Raw genomic sequence first — 15,835 nt, 5'->3', positions numbered from 1 at the left:
CAGGCAGGATAAATTCTTGCCATCATAAAATTTTTGTTTGCTAAAAGGGATCAAAAGCTTTTCCCCAGATATTATTTTAGCATTTGGCATCAAAGGGCTGTTGCGAAGACTCTAAGTGCCTGCAAACCGCCTGACACGTAAAGCGCTCAATGCTACTGCAAACTGGTTCAGGGCACAGACTGCAGCCAGTCAGCTGGTGCTCAAGTCCCGTTCTGCCACTTGCTGGCTGTGTGACTCTGAGTATGTAACTTAACCTCTCTGTACTTCAACTTGCTTATCTGCAAAATGGGCATCTGAAAAGTGTCTGACTGAGTTGGAATGCAATGTTAATGCGTGTAAACTCTTAGAACAGAGCCAAGGGGCCAGGCGTGGAAAACCACCCTGCTGCTCCTCGACTTATCCTGAGATGGGTGCCCACCCTGCCCCTCCCGGTCCCTTCAGGTTTTAACTGCTTCCACACGTTTTCCAGTGTCCAAATTCCTCACCCTGGCTCCCCACATCTGCTGGACCACGGAGATGAGAGCCACAGGAGGGTGTGGGCAGAGGGAACCATGGGCCCAGTTTCTCCATCTGCCAGGTGTGGTGCTGGCAAGGAGGGGTGGGGTGGTGGCCTGTCCCTCTGGCTGCCAAGCAAATGACACCCCCCATAGGTGGGAGGCAGCCCCCGCCCCCCTTCACTGGTGTTATGGAGGTTAGGTCATCTCTCTGCCTGCCCTGGTGGCCAGAACTTGGGTCTGTGACCTAATCATGGCCATTGACAGATGGGGGCCGGGGAAGACAGCATGAAAGGGACCAAGAGAACGACAGGGAGACAGAACTCGGGTCCTTCCTGCCTTGGAGTCTCTGCTCCATCCAGCTGGGTGGATGCCTGGGTCCATCCTGGTCGATAGGGTGGGGAGCATCTAAGGCCTCCCCCTCCCCTGGGTTCTCTGGTCTTTACTTCACAGCTTCCTTAGTCGGTGGTGAGGCTTCTTAGGACCCCTAATTCATGTCCACCACTCCTGGGAGTTCACATCTGCTCCTGCCAGACCCTGAGGCTCCCCAGCAGCCTCCGACACCATTGCTTAGTGTCCACACCTGCCCCCAGCATCTCCCCCACCTCCGTGTACCTGGCACGTCCCCAGCTTGATGACCCTGATCCAAACTGTAAGCTGTCCCCTACTTCAGCAGACTCCTGTGCTCAAGCGATCCACATGCCTCTGCCTTCCCAAGTGCTGGGATCACAGGCGTGAGCCCCTATGCCCGGCCAGCCCTGAATGTTCATCACCTGCCTCTACGGGCGTCTCTCGGTCACACTCCCTTTTGGAAGCTACTGTTTCTTTTTTGTTCAATTCATTGCCTCTAACTTCAGAGCCTTACTCACGTGTATTTATCCCCCTTGATTCCCCAAAACTTATCGGCTTACCCAGACCTTCCCCCATTAAATGCTTTCGCTCCCTCCCATATCCCTTCCGTTTGCCTGAGCCCAGCTCTGTGGCATTGATCTGCTCAAAGTTCTGGTCCTTCTGGTGGGTGTGCCTGAGTCTCTTTGTTCTGACTTTACCAAGACATTGGTCGCTGTAAAGACCCCATGTCTTGCAGCATCTTCTGAATTTCTCTTCTCGTTTAAAAACTTCCTCCAATAGCCACTTGGAAAAAGATAAAATGAGACCCATTCCTCACATCACATACAAGAAGGAACTCCAAATAGACTGGAGATCTTGACATGAAGAAGAAACCCGAGGGAACTTCCCTGAAACCTGGGTGTGGGGAGAAGCACCGGCTCCCACGCCAGCACAATTAAAGAAATACTGATACATTTGGCTTCATAAAAATAAACCTGTACCGTGGCAGCAAACCACAAGTGAAGTCTAAAGATAAAAGACAGTCTGGGATATAGACTTTCAAGTGGTTAAGGTGGTACAGTTTATGTGATGTGCTTTTCACCACCATTTAACAAAGAAGGACAGAATGGGGGAAAATGATCCGCAACATACATCACAAGCATGGGGCCTCTGCTGTGTCCCCTCCGAGGTGCTCCCACTGGACAGCCCGGCCACACCCGACGGGGAGGAGACGGCGGCCAGACAGGGAGCACTCTTCAGTCTCGGGGAGGGGGAGGAGCGTGATCGTCACAAACGTCCATGTCAAAGACAAAGAGGGGCTGAGGAAATGTTGCAGATTGAAGGAAATGAAAGAGACAATTGAATGTGAGGCAGGACATTGCTGAGGCAAGTGCTACAGCTGGAATGCAGTTGGTTGATTTAAATATAAACATTGAATGCTCCCTTGAGGGACCCAGCTGCCACGGGAAGAGCAGCTCAGGCCACATGGAGGCCACACGCAGGCACCCCAGTGCCAGCCCAGCTAACGGCCCACAGCAACTGCAGTCACGGGAGTCAGCCCCCATGGAGTCCAGCCGGGCGAGCCTTCAGATGCCTCCAGCCCTCAGCTGCGCCCCGCACAGCCAAGCCCAGCCAATCACAGAACTGAGGAAGACAGCAAGGCGTTCATTGTGTAAGCCGGTGAGGGTTAGGGGGTGTGCTATGCAGCTGTGCAGCACGGGAGTAGCCTTGACTAAAGAAAAGGCTGGCTCCTGGAGGTCACCTGGGAGCCCGTGGCGTGTCCTCCCTGATAGGAACGTCTCTTTTATCTGGGGCCCTGGGCCACAGTGGACAGTCTATGCTAAGGACGTGATTTAGGGTAGGGGCCGTGGGTCTCTCTGGAGGCTACGGTCAACCATGTGGGGTGAGCAGTCTCCATGACCAACCCCTGAAGAAAACCCTGGATGCAGAGGCCCGGGTGAGCTTCCCTAGGTGACCACACTCCAGTACGCTGTTGCATCCACGCGCGGAAAATGAGCGTCGTCCACACGACTCCACAGGAGAGGGCAGCAGGACACTCACGCCCGCCTCTTCCCTCCGCTCATTCTCACCCCCGTCTTTTCACTGTAATGGACCCTAACTGTGAGGATAATGGCTGCTCTGGGTCCCGGGAGACCTCCTGAACTGCAGCGGCAGGGAACCCCGACGCCCAGTGAGTCCGAGAGCCTCACAGCTGCCCGCCTGGCTGGCTCCCGTCAGGTCTGAAGCGCCCTCCCGACAGCCATGGTGGCTGCTTTGGTCTTTCCCAGGGAAACGAATGGCACTGGCAACCTGGGCCTCAGGCCTGTTTTCCTGAAGCCATGTGTACTTGGCTTCCGGACCCCAGCGCACCCGTCCCCAGAGGGCAGTGCACTCACTGCCAGGCTGATGGGCCTTAGAGAACGCCTTCCCAGCACCTACGCGCAATCAGGACCGCAGATGCCTCATGTCTGCCTGGGAGGCCTCCAAAGGGCCCAACACTCCTGGACGCGGCCCTGCAGGAGTTATTTGCTCTAGACCATCCCCCAGTGCCACTTATCACCGGAGAAAGCTGAGTCCGGAGGAGCTCAAACTTGGAAACACAATCTCTCTGGAGGACCAAGGCCTAGCGGGGCAGCCTGAATGGGATCCAACGTTAACCGTGACTAAGAGCCACCTGGGAGTGAGACAAGGGTCCTCTTGGTCTCCCTTGATGACTGGAGACGCCTGCCTCATCGTGTGACGTGAAGAACCACTGCTGGGCCTACCCTGAGCAGGGAGCAGGGAGCGGCACCGTCACGCTTGGTGCTGGAGCCGGCAAAGGGTGAGGAGCTTCTTCAGCTTCCGCTCTGCTCCACTCAGTGCTGGCCCCATCGGCCCCACCCAGGTGACAGAACTCTCCCCGGGAGCCCACGGTGCTGCGGAGGCAGCGGCCACTTGGGCTGTCAGCCCAGAGCTGGGTGGGCCTGGCCAGTGGGACTTCGTGGCCTCCCCACCCTCCGGATCTCCTCAGCAGGCAGGCATGACCCAACCCCGGCCGCTCCTGCGCGCCACCATCCAGAGACAAGCTGACTTCCGATAATGACTTTATTTTAACATATTTAATTACAGACATAAAATAGCTGGGGAGGGGGGTGAGCCCCAGCCTAGCCCCACCATGGGGCTACAGGAGGGGAGGCGCAGGCGAGGCCCCCCTGCTGACCCTCTCTCTGGGGGTCTTCCTATGGCAGGGCCCTATTGCTTGAGTGGGGGAGGAGCCATGCAAACGAGGGGGGCAGGGCAGCCACTCAGCCCCACCCCGCCCCGAGGACGGCCTCCCCACAGAATGCCCGGGCTGTGCCCCCAGCCCCAGCTGCTCCACCTCCTTCCTCTCTGTCCAGGGAGCAGACCCTCTGGCCAGCCCCTGACTCTGCCCCTACCCCCTCTGCAAACCTAAAGGGGAATAAATACAAACTTTACAAAGTAAAAGGGGGTCCAACGTTGCCCTGGGGCGGGGCCTGCTCTGCCCCTGGCCCAGGGCCGGGGTCCGGTGGGAGTGGAGGGGCCCTGGGGTGCAGGCCGCCCCGCCCGTCGCCTCACATCATTCCTAGCTGCAGCAGCGTGTTGGCGTAGGCCATGGGCTTGACGTTGGGATGAGGCTGTGGGGCCGGGACAGGTGGGATGGACAGAAGTCACAACAGAGCCCCTGAGCACCCAGAGTACCCACCGGCGGAACCTATCCCCGTCCCTTACCAAGGTCTCAGCCTCTTTGTCCCCAAGCCAGGATGGGAGGGGCGGGGGCCCTGAGGGGTGACTCACCACTGCTGTGAACTGGTGGAACTGAGGCCGTAGGTCGGAGCCCTGGAGGTGGATGTAGGAGGCTTTGTTCCCCATCTGGTCGCTGCAGGGACAAGAGCAGAGTGCACAAGGTGGTCAGGGCTGGGCAGGGCTGGAGGGTTAAGAGAAGGAAGGGCTGGGCAAGAAGGGACAGAGAGAGGGAGAGGGAGGGACAGAGCCACGACAGACACAGATGAACAGAGAGACAGGGACGGGAAAGACAGGAATCCAAGGGGAAAGAATGGGAAGGGCAGGAGGATGAGGATGGGGAAAAGAGGGTGGGAGTGAGGGAAGCAGGAGCAGGGAGGGGCAGGGCGTAGCTCACAGAGGTGGATGCTCGCCAGACCCCACTAGGAATCTGACCACGCCTCCAGCTTTGCCCACACGGAGACACAGGGAACAGAGGAACGTGTCACACGGCACCACGGGGATGCAGTCAGCCTAGTCCAGGACACAGGTGACTCTACAGCAGGCCTATTCTTGTTGAAGAGGAATTTGTTGAAGAAGCCTATTCTTCAACAAATAAATGATGGGGGTGGGGAGAGACAGGGAACTCATAGGCAAAGAGACAGAAAATGTGGGCCTTGTTTGGGTCCTGTCTGGAAGAAGTCAGCTGGAAAAGACACTTAGGAGAGACCAGCAGAAAGAGAACTTGGCAGGATTCGGGTGAGGGCAAGGGATCAGCACTCCTTTGTGGGTGTGTGTGTTATGTTTTGAGATGGAGTCTTACTCCTGCCCAGGCTGGAGTACAGTGGCGTGATCTCAGCTCACTGCAACCTCCACCTCCTGGGTTCAAGCAATTCTCCTGCCTCAGTCTCCCAAGTAGCTGGGATTACAGGTGTGCACCACCACGCCTGGCTACTTTTTGTATTTTTAGTAGAGACGGGGTTTCACCATGTTGGCCAGGCTGGTCTCGAACTCCTGACCTCAGGTGATCTGCCTGCTTCGGCCTTCCAAAGTGCTGGGATTATAGGCATGAGCCACTGTGACCAGCCAGCATTCCTTTTGTGAACATGATATTGTGGTTAAGAAAAAGACCCCGGCTGGGCGCAGTGGCTCACACCTGTAATCCCAGCACTTTAGGAGGCCGAGGCGGCGGATCACGAGGTCAGGAGATGGAGACCATCCTGGCTAACACAGTGAAACCCCGTCTCTACTAAAAATACAAAAATTAGCCGGGCGTGGTGGTGGGCGCCTGTAGTCCCAGCTACGTGGGAGGCTGAGGCAGGAGAATGGCGTGAACCCGGGAGGCGGAGCTTGCAGTGAGTGGAGACTGCGCCACTGCACTCTAGCCTGGGCAACTAAGCGAGACTCCGTCTCAAAAAAAAAAGAAAAAGAAAAAGACCCCTTTCCTTCTGAAACGTGCTGGGCAATCAATGGGAGGAAGGTAAAGTGCCCGGGGCTTGCTGTAACACGGGGCAGCTGGTCAGTGCCCACAGGCTGGTCCCACTGGTGCTGCAGAGGTGGGTGATGCGCACGGGGGTGTTCGTCATGCTCTTTCATCTGCTCTTGCCTGTCTTTGACATGTTCCATCATAAAAAGGCAAAACAAAAACCAAGACAAAACCCATGGCTTGGCAGAGGCCCTGGGCAGGAAAGGCAAAGACATACCAGTAGTTGGGGGCAGAGAAGACGGTGACACAGCGGCCTCCGTGAGCCACCTCATAGCCCTCGGCCTTGACCTCATGGCTGCGGATGATGTAGTCCAGGTTGTTCTCTTCCAAGAAGGCCTTGGTGACGTCAGGCCCAAACTGACAGCTCACACCCCGCTTGCTGACCGAGCGCCCATTCTGAGGGTGGGCAGATGGGAGAGATGGGGTTCAGGGTGACTGTCTGCCTCCACCTGCTGCCCACAGCCCACACCCGCTGGCCCTGCACCCCACCCAGACTCACCTGCGGCTGTGGATCTGACCAGAGCAGGTCACACATGGGACCTGGTGGGGAGTGAGGGAAACATTAGGAACCCGTCCACCTCCCCGGGGGTGGGTCACTCATAGGCCACCTCCTGGCCCGGCCAGGTGCCCACCCCATAGCACAGCCTGGGTGGGGACTGGGCAGGGGACATCCAGCACGGACATGGACATTCAGGACAGGTGACTGATTCTGAGCCACCCCCACCTGCTCTGCTGATCTGCCCTCCACACCCCACTCAACCCGCATGGCCCCGAAGCCGGACAGAGCTTTCAACGCCACTATTCAGATCAGGCCCTCTCCCTGCTCAAAGCCTTTGGTGGCTCCGCACTGCCCTAGGAACAAAGTCCTCACTGAGGCCTGTAAGGCGCCACAGGATTTGGGCCCAGTGAATCCCATGTCCAACGTCAGCCCTCAAAGCACAGCCCTGCCTGCTCGCCAACTTCTCCCTGCCTTGGGACCCCTCCTCGAGCCTGGAATATGCTCGCCAGATGCCTCTGCTTCTTGCAGTGTCAGCTCAAACCTCGCCTCCCTGGAGAGGCCTTCCCGACCACACGGAACTGGCGCACCCAATCCACGTCCTCTGCAGCACTTACAGTGTGCACCGGTGCGTGAACTCTCTGAGGTGTGCCCGCCACCAGCACAGGAGCCCCAAGACCTCCCCTCCCTCCAGGGGTCTGCAGCTGAACTCACAAATAAGGACAGGCGTGCTCAGGGGTCACCGTGCCCTCGCCCCGCACCATGGTCATGACCGTGCTCGCCATCACAACCCCATGAAGGAGGTGCATTGACCCAAGTCACAGGTGAGGAAACTGAGGCTCAGACCCGCTGTTCCTTGCCAAGGGCACAAAGCCCATCCTCTGAGGCAGGGCCGGGTTGCCAGAGAGATCTGAGCCCAGGCTGCCTCTTTCTGCTGCAGACACCCGGCCTTACCCTGCTCACCTGAATCTGGGGGTTGTCGATTTCGCTCGATTTTCCGGATGTCATCCAGGGTGACGCCATCTTCACTGAACAGGCCTCCGTGCATGATCTGGGGAGTTGGGGGATGCCGCTGTGAGGGAAGGTGCCAGCCACCCACAGGCCCCGACTTCCTTCACCAGCACACATCTGCCCAGGTGTGGCTGGGCGGGGAACCCACACTCAGGGCTCACGCCATCCTCACCAGCACTTTGCCGTTGATGCACTGGGCCAACGGGAGCCACTCGAACACCTCACTAAAGAGCTCGTACATCTGGGCTGTGTACTTGGCCTTCACCTCACCCTCGAAACCGTAGATCTGGTTCATGTTGTCTGTCTCGTGGTTGCCTGGAAAACACGGGGACAGAAGAGAAAGCTCAGCCTCCAGGTACATCAGTGTCCTCCAGCCAGGCACCCTCAAGGCCCAGAACTGTGCGTGTGTCTCCTGCTCCCGTGGGCTTCATGCCTCCCATTGTGGTGCCTTCCAGATTGGAGGTACCAAGGGTGGAATCTTGACAAAAAGTAGGTCCATGGCTAGGCACCGTGGCTCATGCCTATAATTCCAGCACTTTGGGAGGCCAAGGCAGAAGAACTGCTTGAGCCCAGCAATTTGAGACCAGCCTGGGCGATATACTGAAACCTCTCTACAAAACAATTTTAAAAATTAGCTGGGCATGGTGGTACGTGCCTGTAGTGCCAGCTACTTGGGAGGCTGAGGCCAGAGGATCACCTGAGTCCATGAAGCGGAGGCTGCAGTGAGCTATGCTCATGCTACGGCACTCCAGCCTGGGCAACAGAGCAAGACCCTGTCTCAAGAACAAAAAGTAGGCCCATCCGCAGAGCATGTGCCCCAGCCCAGCCCACGCTGAGCTCCACCCTTCCGTCTCGGACAGAAGCACCTGGCCGCCTCCTTCCCTTCCAGCGCTTGAGGGCAAGGAGAAGGCTGCCCAGCCTCGCATCTGCTTAGACTCTGCTTGTCCAACTCCTTGGCCTGAGTGCTTGTTGCCTCCTGCAACGAGGCCCACAGTAGGGGGCTTCCTGAGCTATGGCCCTGTGCTGGGCACTGCTGCATGAACCCTGTGAGCCCAGGGACACAAGCATGCAGGCTTCGCCCCAGCCTATCACTCCCCTCCCAACTCACCCCGACCCTGCCATGGGCAGGGCCTCCCTGTGTGGCCCTCACATCCTGGTGAACTCCTCTTGTCTAATCTCATCTGGACACCAAGAAACCTATATTTTCAACACCCCTCGGAACCTCACCCACACCCAATGTCTCCTGAGTCTCACAGCCACATCCAAAGGGGAGCTCCTCAGCTCCTGGCCACGCCCTGCTCTACATCTCCCCATCTTTGTCATTGGCAGCCACAGTCCTCCAGATGCTCTGGCCAAAACCCTAGAGGGCCCCTTTTGTTCCCTCTTTGTCTCACACCTGTGTCTGTTCCTCCAGCAAATACTCTGGGCTCTACTTCAAATTTCATTTTTTTCCCAAAGAGACAGGTTCTCGCTCTGTTCCCCACACTGGAGTGCAGTGGTGTGATCATGGCTCACTGCAGCCTCACACTCCTGGGCTCAAGCAATTCTCCCACTTTGGCCACCCAAGAAGCTGGGACTACAGGTGCACAGTGCCACCATGCCTGGCTTTTTTTTTTTTTTTTAAGACTGAGTCTCACTCTATCGCCCAGGATGGAGTACAGTGGCGCGATCTCAGCTCACTGCAACATGTGCCTCCCGGGTTCAAGCGATTCTCCTGCCTCAGCCTCCCAGGTAGCTGGGATTACAGGCGTGCGCCACCATGCCCGGCTAATTTTGTATTTTTAGTAGAGACAGGGTTTCACCACATTGGACAGGCTGGTCTTGAATTCCTGACCTCAGGTGATCCACTGCCTTGGCCTCCCAAAATGCTGGGATTACAGGCATGAGTCACCACACCCGGCCTTTTAAAAAAATGTTTATTAGAGACAAGGTCTCACTGTGTTGCCCAGGCTGGTCTCAAACTCCTGGGCTGAAGTGATCCTCCTACCTCGGCCTACCAAAGTTCTGGGATTACAGGTGTGAACCACCACACTCAGTTCCAGGCTCTACTTCAATCAAGAGAACCCGAATCTGACACCAAGCCTGAATCTGAGGGGGCACAGCTGCCTTGTCAACAGTCTCTTTACTCCCACCCTCGGGCCCTGGTCTGTTCACTCCGTCACTCAGCTTGACTTTAGTGCCAGATTTAGGGCAACCCAGAAGCCTGTTTCATGTCCTTGTGCAAATTAGAAAAAGGGGCGCATCCTCAGACCCTTGTTTGCCATCTGCTGAAAAATGGTCAGAGTAAACATCCATTTCTACACTATCTATGATATAAATGCGTCCTTTGGTGTGATGTTATTGTGCAGTGCACAACATACTCAACCTTAAAAGGCCGCCCTGTGAATGATCTCCGAGTCCACAAAATAAATACAGCTGCAACTATTATCCTTGCAGAGTAAGTGCCCTACCCAGGACCCCACAATGAACCCAAACCTTGTCGCTTCCCAGCTCACCTCGAAGTAGGTGAAAGTGATCTGGGTACAGGAGCTTGAAGCCGAAAAGGGTGAGGATCACTTCTACAGAGAAGGAGCCTCGGTCCACAAAGTCACCATTAAATATCTGTCCTGCTAAGGAAAACATGGCAAGCGTGGAGGGGAAGGGGTGGGGTGGGGGGTGGTGGCAGAAGATGGGCCAGATGGGTTGCTCCTGCCTGGTCTCAAGGCTCCTGTCAGCACCTCCCAATCAGTGAGGACTTGGCAGGGTGCAAGGAGTCTGGGTTTCTAACCCTTTCCTCACTGTGGCTCCAGCCAGAGCTTGGTCGCTGAGCCTCAGTAGTATGGCACTGAGGACCCTGCCTCCTGTCTCCCAGGAAGGCCAGTGGTGGGGAGGTGCGGGGACCAGTCAGTCCACCTGCTTCAGCTCTCCTCAGACAGGCCTGAGCCACAGGGGAGATGGGACACAGACCCTCCCACCATTCACCAAGCAAATACCATAATATGTGGAGATACTTACACAGCATCGAGCGTGGGCCAGGCCCTGTTCTTAGCCTGTCCTCTCAGGAACTGCTGAGTAACAGGGTTGCACATATTATTATCCCCCTTTGCAAGTGGGGATACTGTGACACCAAGCAGTGAAGTAACCTGCTTCGCTCACACAGCTGGGAAGTGGCAAAACCAGGATGGAACCCAGGTGTGGCCAGTGCCAGGTGCCATTCAAATGCGATCCTGAGGCAGACGAAGACAAGCCAGGGCCCAGAGAGACTGAGCTACCAGCTCAGGTCCTACAGCCGCTGGGTGCTGGCCCAGGCCTGTCGAGCCTGGAGCCTGGGGTGCGTGGCCAGCCTGCAGCTCCACCCACACCTTGGTGCCCCAGCAAGGCCAGGCCTCTCCTTTCCAAGGTCACGTCTTTTCCCTGGCAGGGGCTCCTCCCCCTCTGCAGATCTGAGGCTGGGGCTGGGGGTGGAGGTGGGGAGAGGGTGGCTCTGCCGAGAAGGATACATAGGGGTTGGTCTCCGAGGGTAAACCGTTGAGCTCGAATATGTTGAGGAGGTCATAGAACTGGCCATGGGTGTCCCCGCATACTGTAATCTTCTCTGTCTGAAAGAAAAGAGGCCACCGGAGAGGGAGGGGCCCAGAGAGAGACGTGGGGAGGGGGCAGAGGTGAGGGGAAGGGTAAGAGTTCACAGTAGACCGAGAAGAATCATGCAAGAGACACAAGCAGGGGACACAAACGAAGAGGGTGGGACAGAGACCAAGAGGCCAGCAGAGAAATGGGATATTCAGGAGGAAAGGCACAGGGGTGGGGGTGTGAGGGAGACAGGGAGGTGGCTCCGTGAGTTCCTGAGCTCTGTGGCCCCTCCCCAGCCAGAGAGCCCACCCCCGCTGGCCCTCCCCCGACTGCCCCACAACGCGCACCTCTTTGAGTGTGGTTTCCACGAGCGTGCTCAGCTTGGAGAGGACCTCTTTGACCTGTACCAGAATCTGGAAGGCAGGGCAGACTCAGTGGGACCGGCTGCAGGGGCTGCTACCCAACCCAGCCCTGAGAGCCTGGACTGCCCAGGAGACGCTGCTGGGCTGAGGGCGAGGGAGAAGCAGGGAGAGAAGAAAAAGGGCAGGGGAGGCCTGGGGGAGCAGGGGCAGGTGGGGCCAGAGGCAGCCGCAGGCTTCTGTGGACTGTGCAGTGCTGAAGCATTGCGATTGTTTCATGTGAAAATCTGGTTCTTGAATTATCTGAAAACACTCAGCATCATGTGGAAATACATACATGAATCCAGATCGTAGAACATTTTATAAAAGAACTGGCCTAGACACAGCTCAATGTCACTGTCATAAAAGTCTCCCAAAAAAGAAGTGAGACTTTCCAGGTAAAAAGAGGTAAAAAGGCAGGTCATAGGCAACACTGGTGCTTTCAATGGACCCTGAATTTTTAAAAAGCAGCTACAAAGGATGTTTTAGGGAAAGCTGGGGAGAATTAAAATATTAACAGATGTCTAGAAATGCAGATGATTTATTTTTCACAGACTGGAGATGACCTTGACAATGACATGCATATCTGTCAATGTTTCCAGATTTTCCAGATGGCCCGTGGACTGTCTACCTTAGTATTATCGCATCAATGATGAATTTCTAAGGTAGGACAATTCAACTGTGGTCATACTAGAGGACGTCTTTGTTTTTGGGAGATCCAGGTTATTATGACTGCAACTTACTCTCAAATCGGTTAGGGGGAAAAAAAAAAGGATACACATACAAATGCATATATAAGCAGACAGACACATTAAGTCAATGCATTAAAATGTTCACAAGTGGCGAATGTGGGTGAAGGGTGGATAGATGTTAACTGTACTGTTCTTTCAGCTCTCTGTAGGTTTGACAGTTTCCAAAATAAGCTGGGGAAAAGGTGTTAAGAAAATGCAAGAGGCACCCACTTCCAGTCAGAAGGCAGAAAAGCTACAAAAGACTGTCTCGCCCTAAAGATGAAAACAAGCCAAGCAAGCAACAAAATCAAATTTAAAGCCATCTGAGGGCTGGCAATGCAAAGGGACCTAAATTAATCAAAATGCAGACAGGACGAGCCTTTCCTTGGGGAAGGAGCCCACAGCTTTTATCCTGGTGCTTGGCAGGCGGGCGGGATGCCCTGGGGCTGGGCGTGAGGGGAAACGAGTGGAAGTTCATGACCATGTGGGGGCTGGCGTGACAGATGAGGACTCCAGGGAGCCCCAGCACAGCCCACCTCTGCCCCCGCCAACTCCCTCACGTGGGCTTCAGGGAAGGCTGGGTGCAAGGAAGTGAGGTGGAGAGAAACCTCCTGAGGTACAGAGCGGGGTGCGACTGGAGAGCAGCGAACACCCCAGCGGCCCCACAGCCTGACGGCAGGGCTGAATACCAGAGGTCTCCCACAGTTCCAAAAGCTGGCGACTTTAAAACATAAAGACATCCCTGGAATTCTGCCAGGGCTAAGATCCCAAGGTCTGCTGAAGGGAAACTCCTAATTCTACTCTGAACACATTTAAAGCCAGTGGTAAAGAAATTCCAACAAAAGTTGCCCCGAAACTACAGATGAGATTCACACAGCCCCTCCCTCTTGTGGCTCAACAGAAGAAACGTGTGCCGTTTTCTTGTTTATTTGTTTTAAGACAGGGTCTCACTCTGTCACCCAGGCTGGAGTGCAGTAGCTCGATCACAGTTCACTGCAGCCTCAACCTCCCAAGCTCAGATGATCCTCCCCCCTCAGCCTCCCAAGTAGCCAGGACTAGAGGTGCCAACCACCATGCCTGGCTAGTTTTTGTGGTTTTGTTTTTTTTTTTTTTTTTTTTTTTTTTTTGTAGAGATGGGGTTTCTCCAAGTTGCCCAGGCTGGTCTTGAACTCCTGGGCTCAAGCGATCTGCATGCCTTGGCCTCCCAAAGTGCTAGGATTACAGGCCTGAGCCACGGTGCCCAGCCTAGGTGTGCCATTTTCTGAGGAAAATCTTTATTTACCTCAGTCTCTAATGTTCTTTTATACAAAATGCCTGGCATACAATAAAATTATAAGACACATGATGAACTGGTAACAGAGCAGACTCAGAGATGAACCAGATGATGAAACTACCAGAGACTTTAATTAAGATAACCATGGTAAATGTGTGAAAGGACTTAGTGGAAAAGGTAGACAATATGCATGAACACATGAGACACAGAGAAGAAAAGTCTATTAAAAAAAAAAAACACAACTAAATGAAAATGCCACCAATAAAAAATACAACATAAGAAATAAATAATTCATTTGTTGGGCTTAACAGCAGTTACAAAGAATCAGTGAACATAAGGACAACTGAAATTACCCAAACTGAAATACACAGAGGAAAAATCGTGCAAAGAATTTAAAAATTCAACTCATTAAAATCTAAGGAATAGTATCAAATGGTCTAAAAAGCATGTTATTAGCTTTCCAGACGGAGGAGAGCAGAAATGGGAAGAAACAGAAGAAGAGATAATGGCTAAAAACTTTCCAAAACTAATGAAAGATATTAACCCACAGATCAAAAAGGCTCAGTGAATACAGGATAGATGCAAAAAAAAAAAAAAACCACATCAAAGCCAAACTACTAAATACCAAAGATAAAATCTTAAAACCAGTGAAGAAAAAAACAGACTATAAGGAACAAAGATATGAATGATTGTTGAGTTCTCACAGAAACAATGGAGGTCAAAAGGCAATGGAAAAAAAAAAAACAAACAGATTTAAAGCACTGAAAGAAACAATGTCAACCTAGAATTCTACATCCAGCAAAGATACCCCTAAAAATGAAGACAAAATAAAAACATTTTCAGGAAGGCCAAAGCTGAGAGAATTAGTCTACAGCAGATGTACACTGTAAGAAATGCTAAAAGTACTCAGGCAGAAGGGGCATGATACCAGATAGAAGCCCACATATGCAAGAAGCAGCAAGGAGTAAGAGAAAGGGTAAATATAAAAGACATTTTCTGTGTATTCATAGATATGTTTCTTTAGAAGACTAGTGTCTATTTAAGGAAATGACAACAATGTATTTATAGCAGATGCATAAGCATGACAAGAGCACAAAGGCTGGGAGAAAATAAAAGGAATCACAATATTGTAAGATTCTTTTTTTTCTTTTGAGATGGAGTCTTGCTCTGTTGCCCAGGCTGGAGTGCAGTGGCATGATCTTGGCTCACTGCAACCTCCACTTCCTAGGTTCAAGTGATTCTCCTGCCTCAGCCTCCTGAGCAGCTGGGATTAAAAGTGCACGCCACCACGCCTGGCTAATTTTCGTATTTTTAGTGGAGACAGGGTTGTAGACATAGGGTTTTTGTCATGTTGGCCAGGCTGGTCTGAAACTCCTGACCCCAAGTGATTCACCTGCCTCGGCCTCCAAAACTGCTGGGATTATAGGCATGAGCCACTGCCTCAGGCCGTAAGATTCTTATACTGTCCATTAAGTATCATATTATTATTTGAAAGTAGAATAGGACAAGTTAAAGTTACACATTGTAATCTCTGGAGCAGCCTTTTTCATCCAGGGTTCCGGGAAACGATTACACCTCACAAAAAATATTTCCAGTGATACCTGCTCAGTTCTCCCAAGGAGAGCACACAGATTCACAGGAGAAAAGTTAATTCACTGCGGATACAACGGATGCCTAAGGGAGTTAGGGCTTAATTCTCTCAATAGAGCCTCAGCTGAGAAGGGCTGCTCTAGAGCAACCACTGAACACTCCACCCCTCACCACACACGTTCAAAAGTGTAACAAAAAATTCAATAAAACAGATACAATGAAATGCTAAAAGATTCCTGATTCACACAAAAGAAAGTCAAAGAAGGAGAAATGGGAAAAAAAAACAAAAACAAATGGGACATATAGAAGAGAGATATCCAGACAGTAGATTGAAATGCAATCATATGATTGCTGATAGTTAAATATAAATGAACTACACACTACAATTAAAAGGTAAAGATTGGCCAGGAATGGTGGCTCACACCCGTAATCCCAGCAATTTAGGAGGCCGAGGCGGGTGGATTATCTGAAGTCAGGAGTTTGAGACCAACCTGACCAACATGGTGAAACCCTGTCTCTATTAAAAATACAAAAATTAGGCCAGGCATGGTGGCTCACGCCTGTAATTCCAGCACTTTGGGAGGCTGAGGCGGGTGGATCATGAGGTCAAGAGATTGAGACCATCCTGGCCAACATGGTGAAACCCCGTCTCTACTAAAAATACAAAAATTAGCCTGGCCTGGTGGCGCATGCCTGTAGTCCCAGCTACTCGGGAGGCTGAGGCAGGAGAATGGTGTAAACCCGGGAGGCGGAGCTT

General features: G+C 53.3%; 1 protein-coding gene across 2 annotated transcripts in view; it reads right to left on the bottom strand.

Moving 5' to 3' along the window:
- Positions 1–3,890: 3,890 nt before the first annotated feature.
- The window catches only part of PPP5C (protein phosphatase 5, catalytic subunit), a 53,935-nt gene continuing 41,990 nt past the window's right edge, over positions 3,891–15,835 (bottom strand). The window contains exons 5-13 of one of the 2 annotated variants that reach the window (XM_011969461.1): positions 11,434–11,499; positions 11,017–11,115; positions 10,033–10,138; positions 7,710–7,852; positions 7,490–7,577; positions 6,530–6,570; positions 6,248–6,426; positions 4,620–4,701; positions 3,891–4,459 (exon numbers count right to left, since the gene is read on the bottom strand). In XM_011969461.1, the coding sequence (XP_011824851.1) occupies positions 4,397–4,459; positions 4,620–4,701; positions 6,248–6,426; positions 6,530–6,570; positions 7,490–7,577; positions 7,710–7,852; positions 10,033–10,138; positions 11,017–11,115; positions 11,434–11,499 (867 nt within the window). In that variant the 3' untranslated portion in view covers positions 3,891–4,396. The remainder of the gene's footprint in view (positions 4,460–4,619; positions 4,702–6,247; positions 6,427–6,529; positions 6,571–7,489; positions 7,578–7,709; positions 7,853–10,032; positions 10,139–11,016; positions 11,116–11,433; positions 11,500–15,835) is intronic. The other variant, XM_011969462.1, reaches the window with a different exon arrangement.

This window comes from Mandrillus leucophaeus, unplaced genomic scaffold (assembly GCF_000951045.1).
Source record: "Mandrillus leucophaeus isolate KB7577 unplaced genomic scaffold, Mleu.le_1.0 Scaffold120, whole genome shotgun sequence".
Lineage (NCBI taxonomy): Eukaryota > Metazoa > Chordata > Mammalia > Primates > Cercopithecidae > Mandrillus > Mandrillus leucophaeus.
The sequence above is the reverse complement of the archived record's forward strand: the minus strand, read 5'-3'. Positions and strand labels throughout refer to the sequence as shown.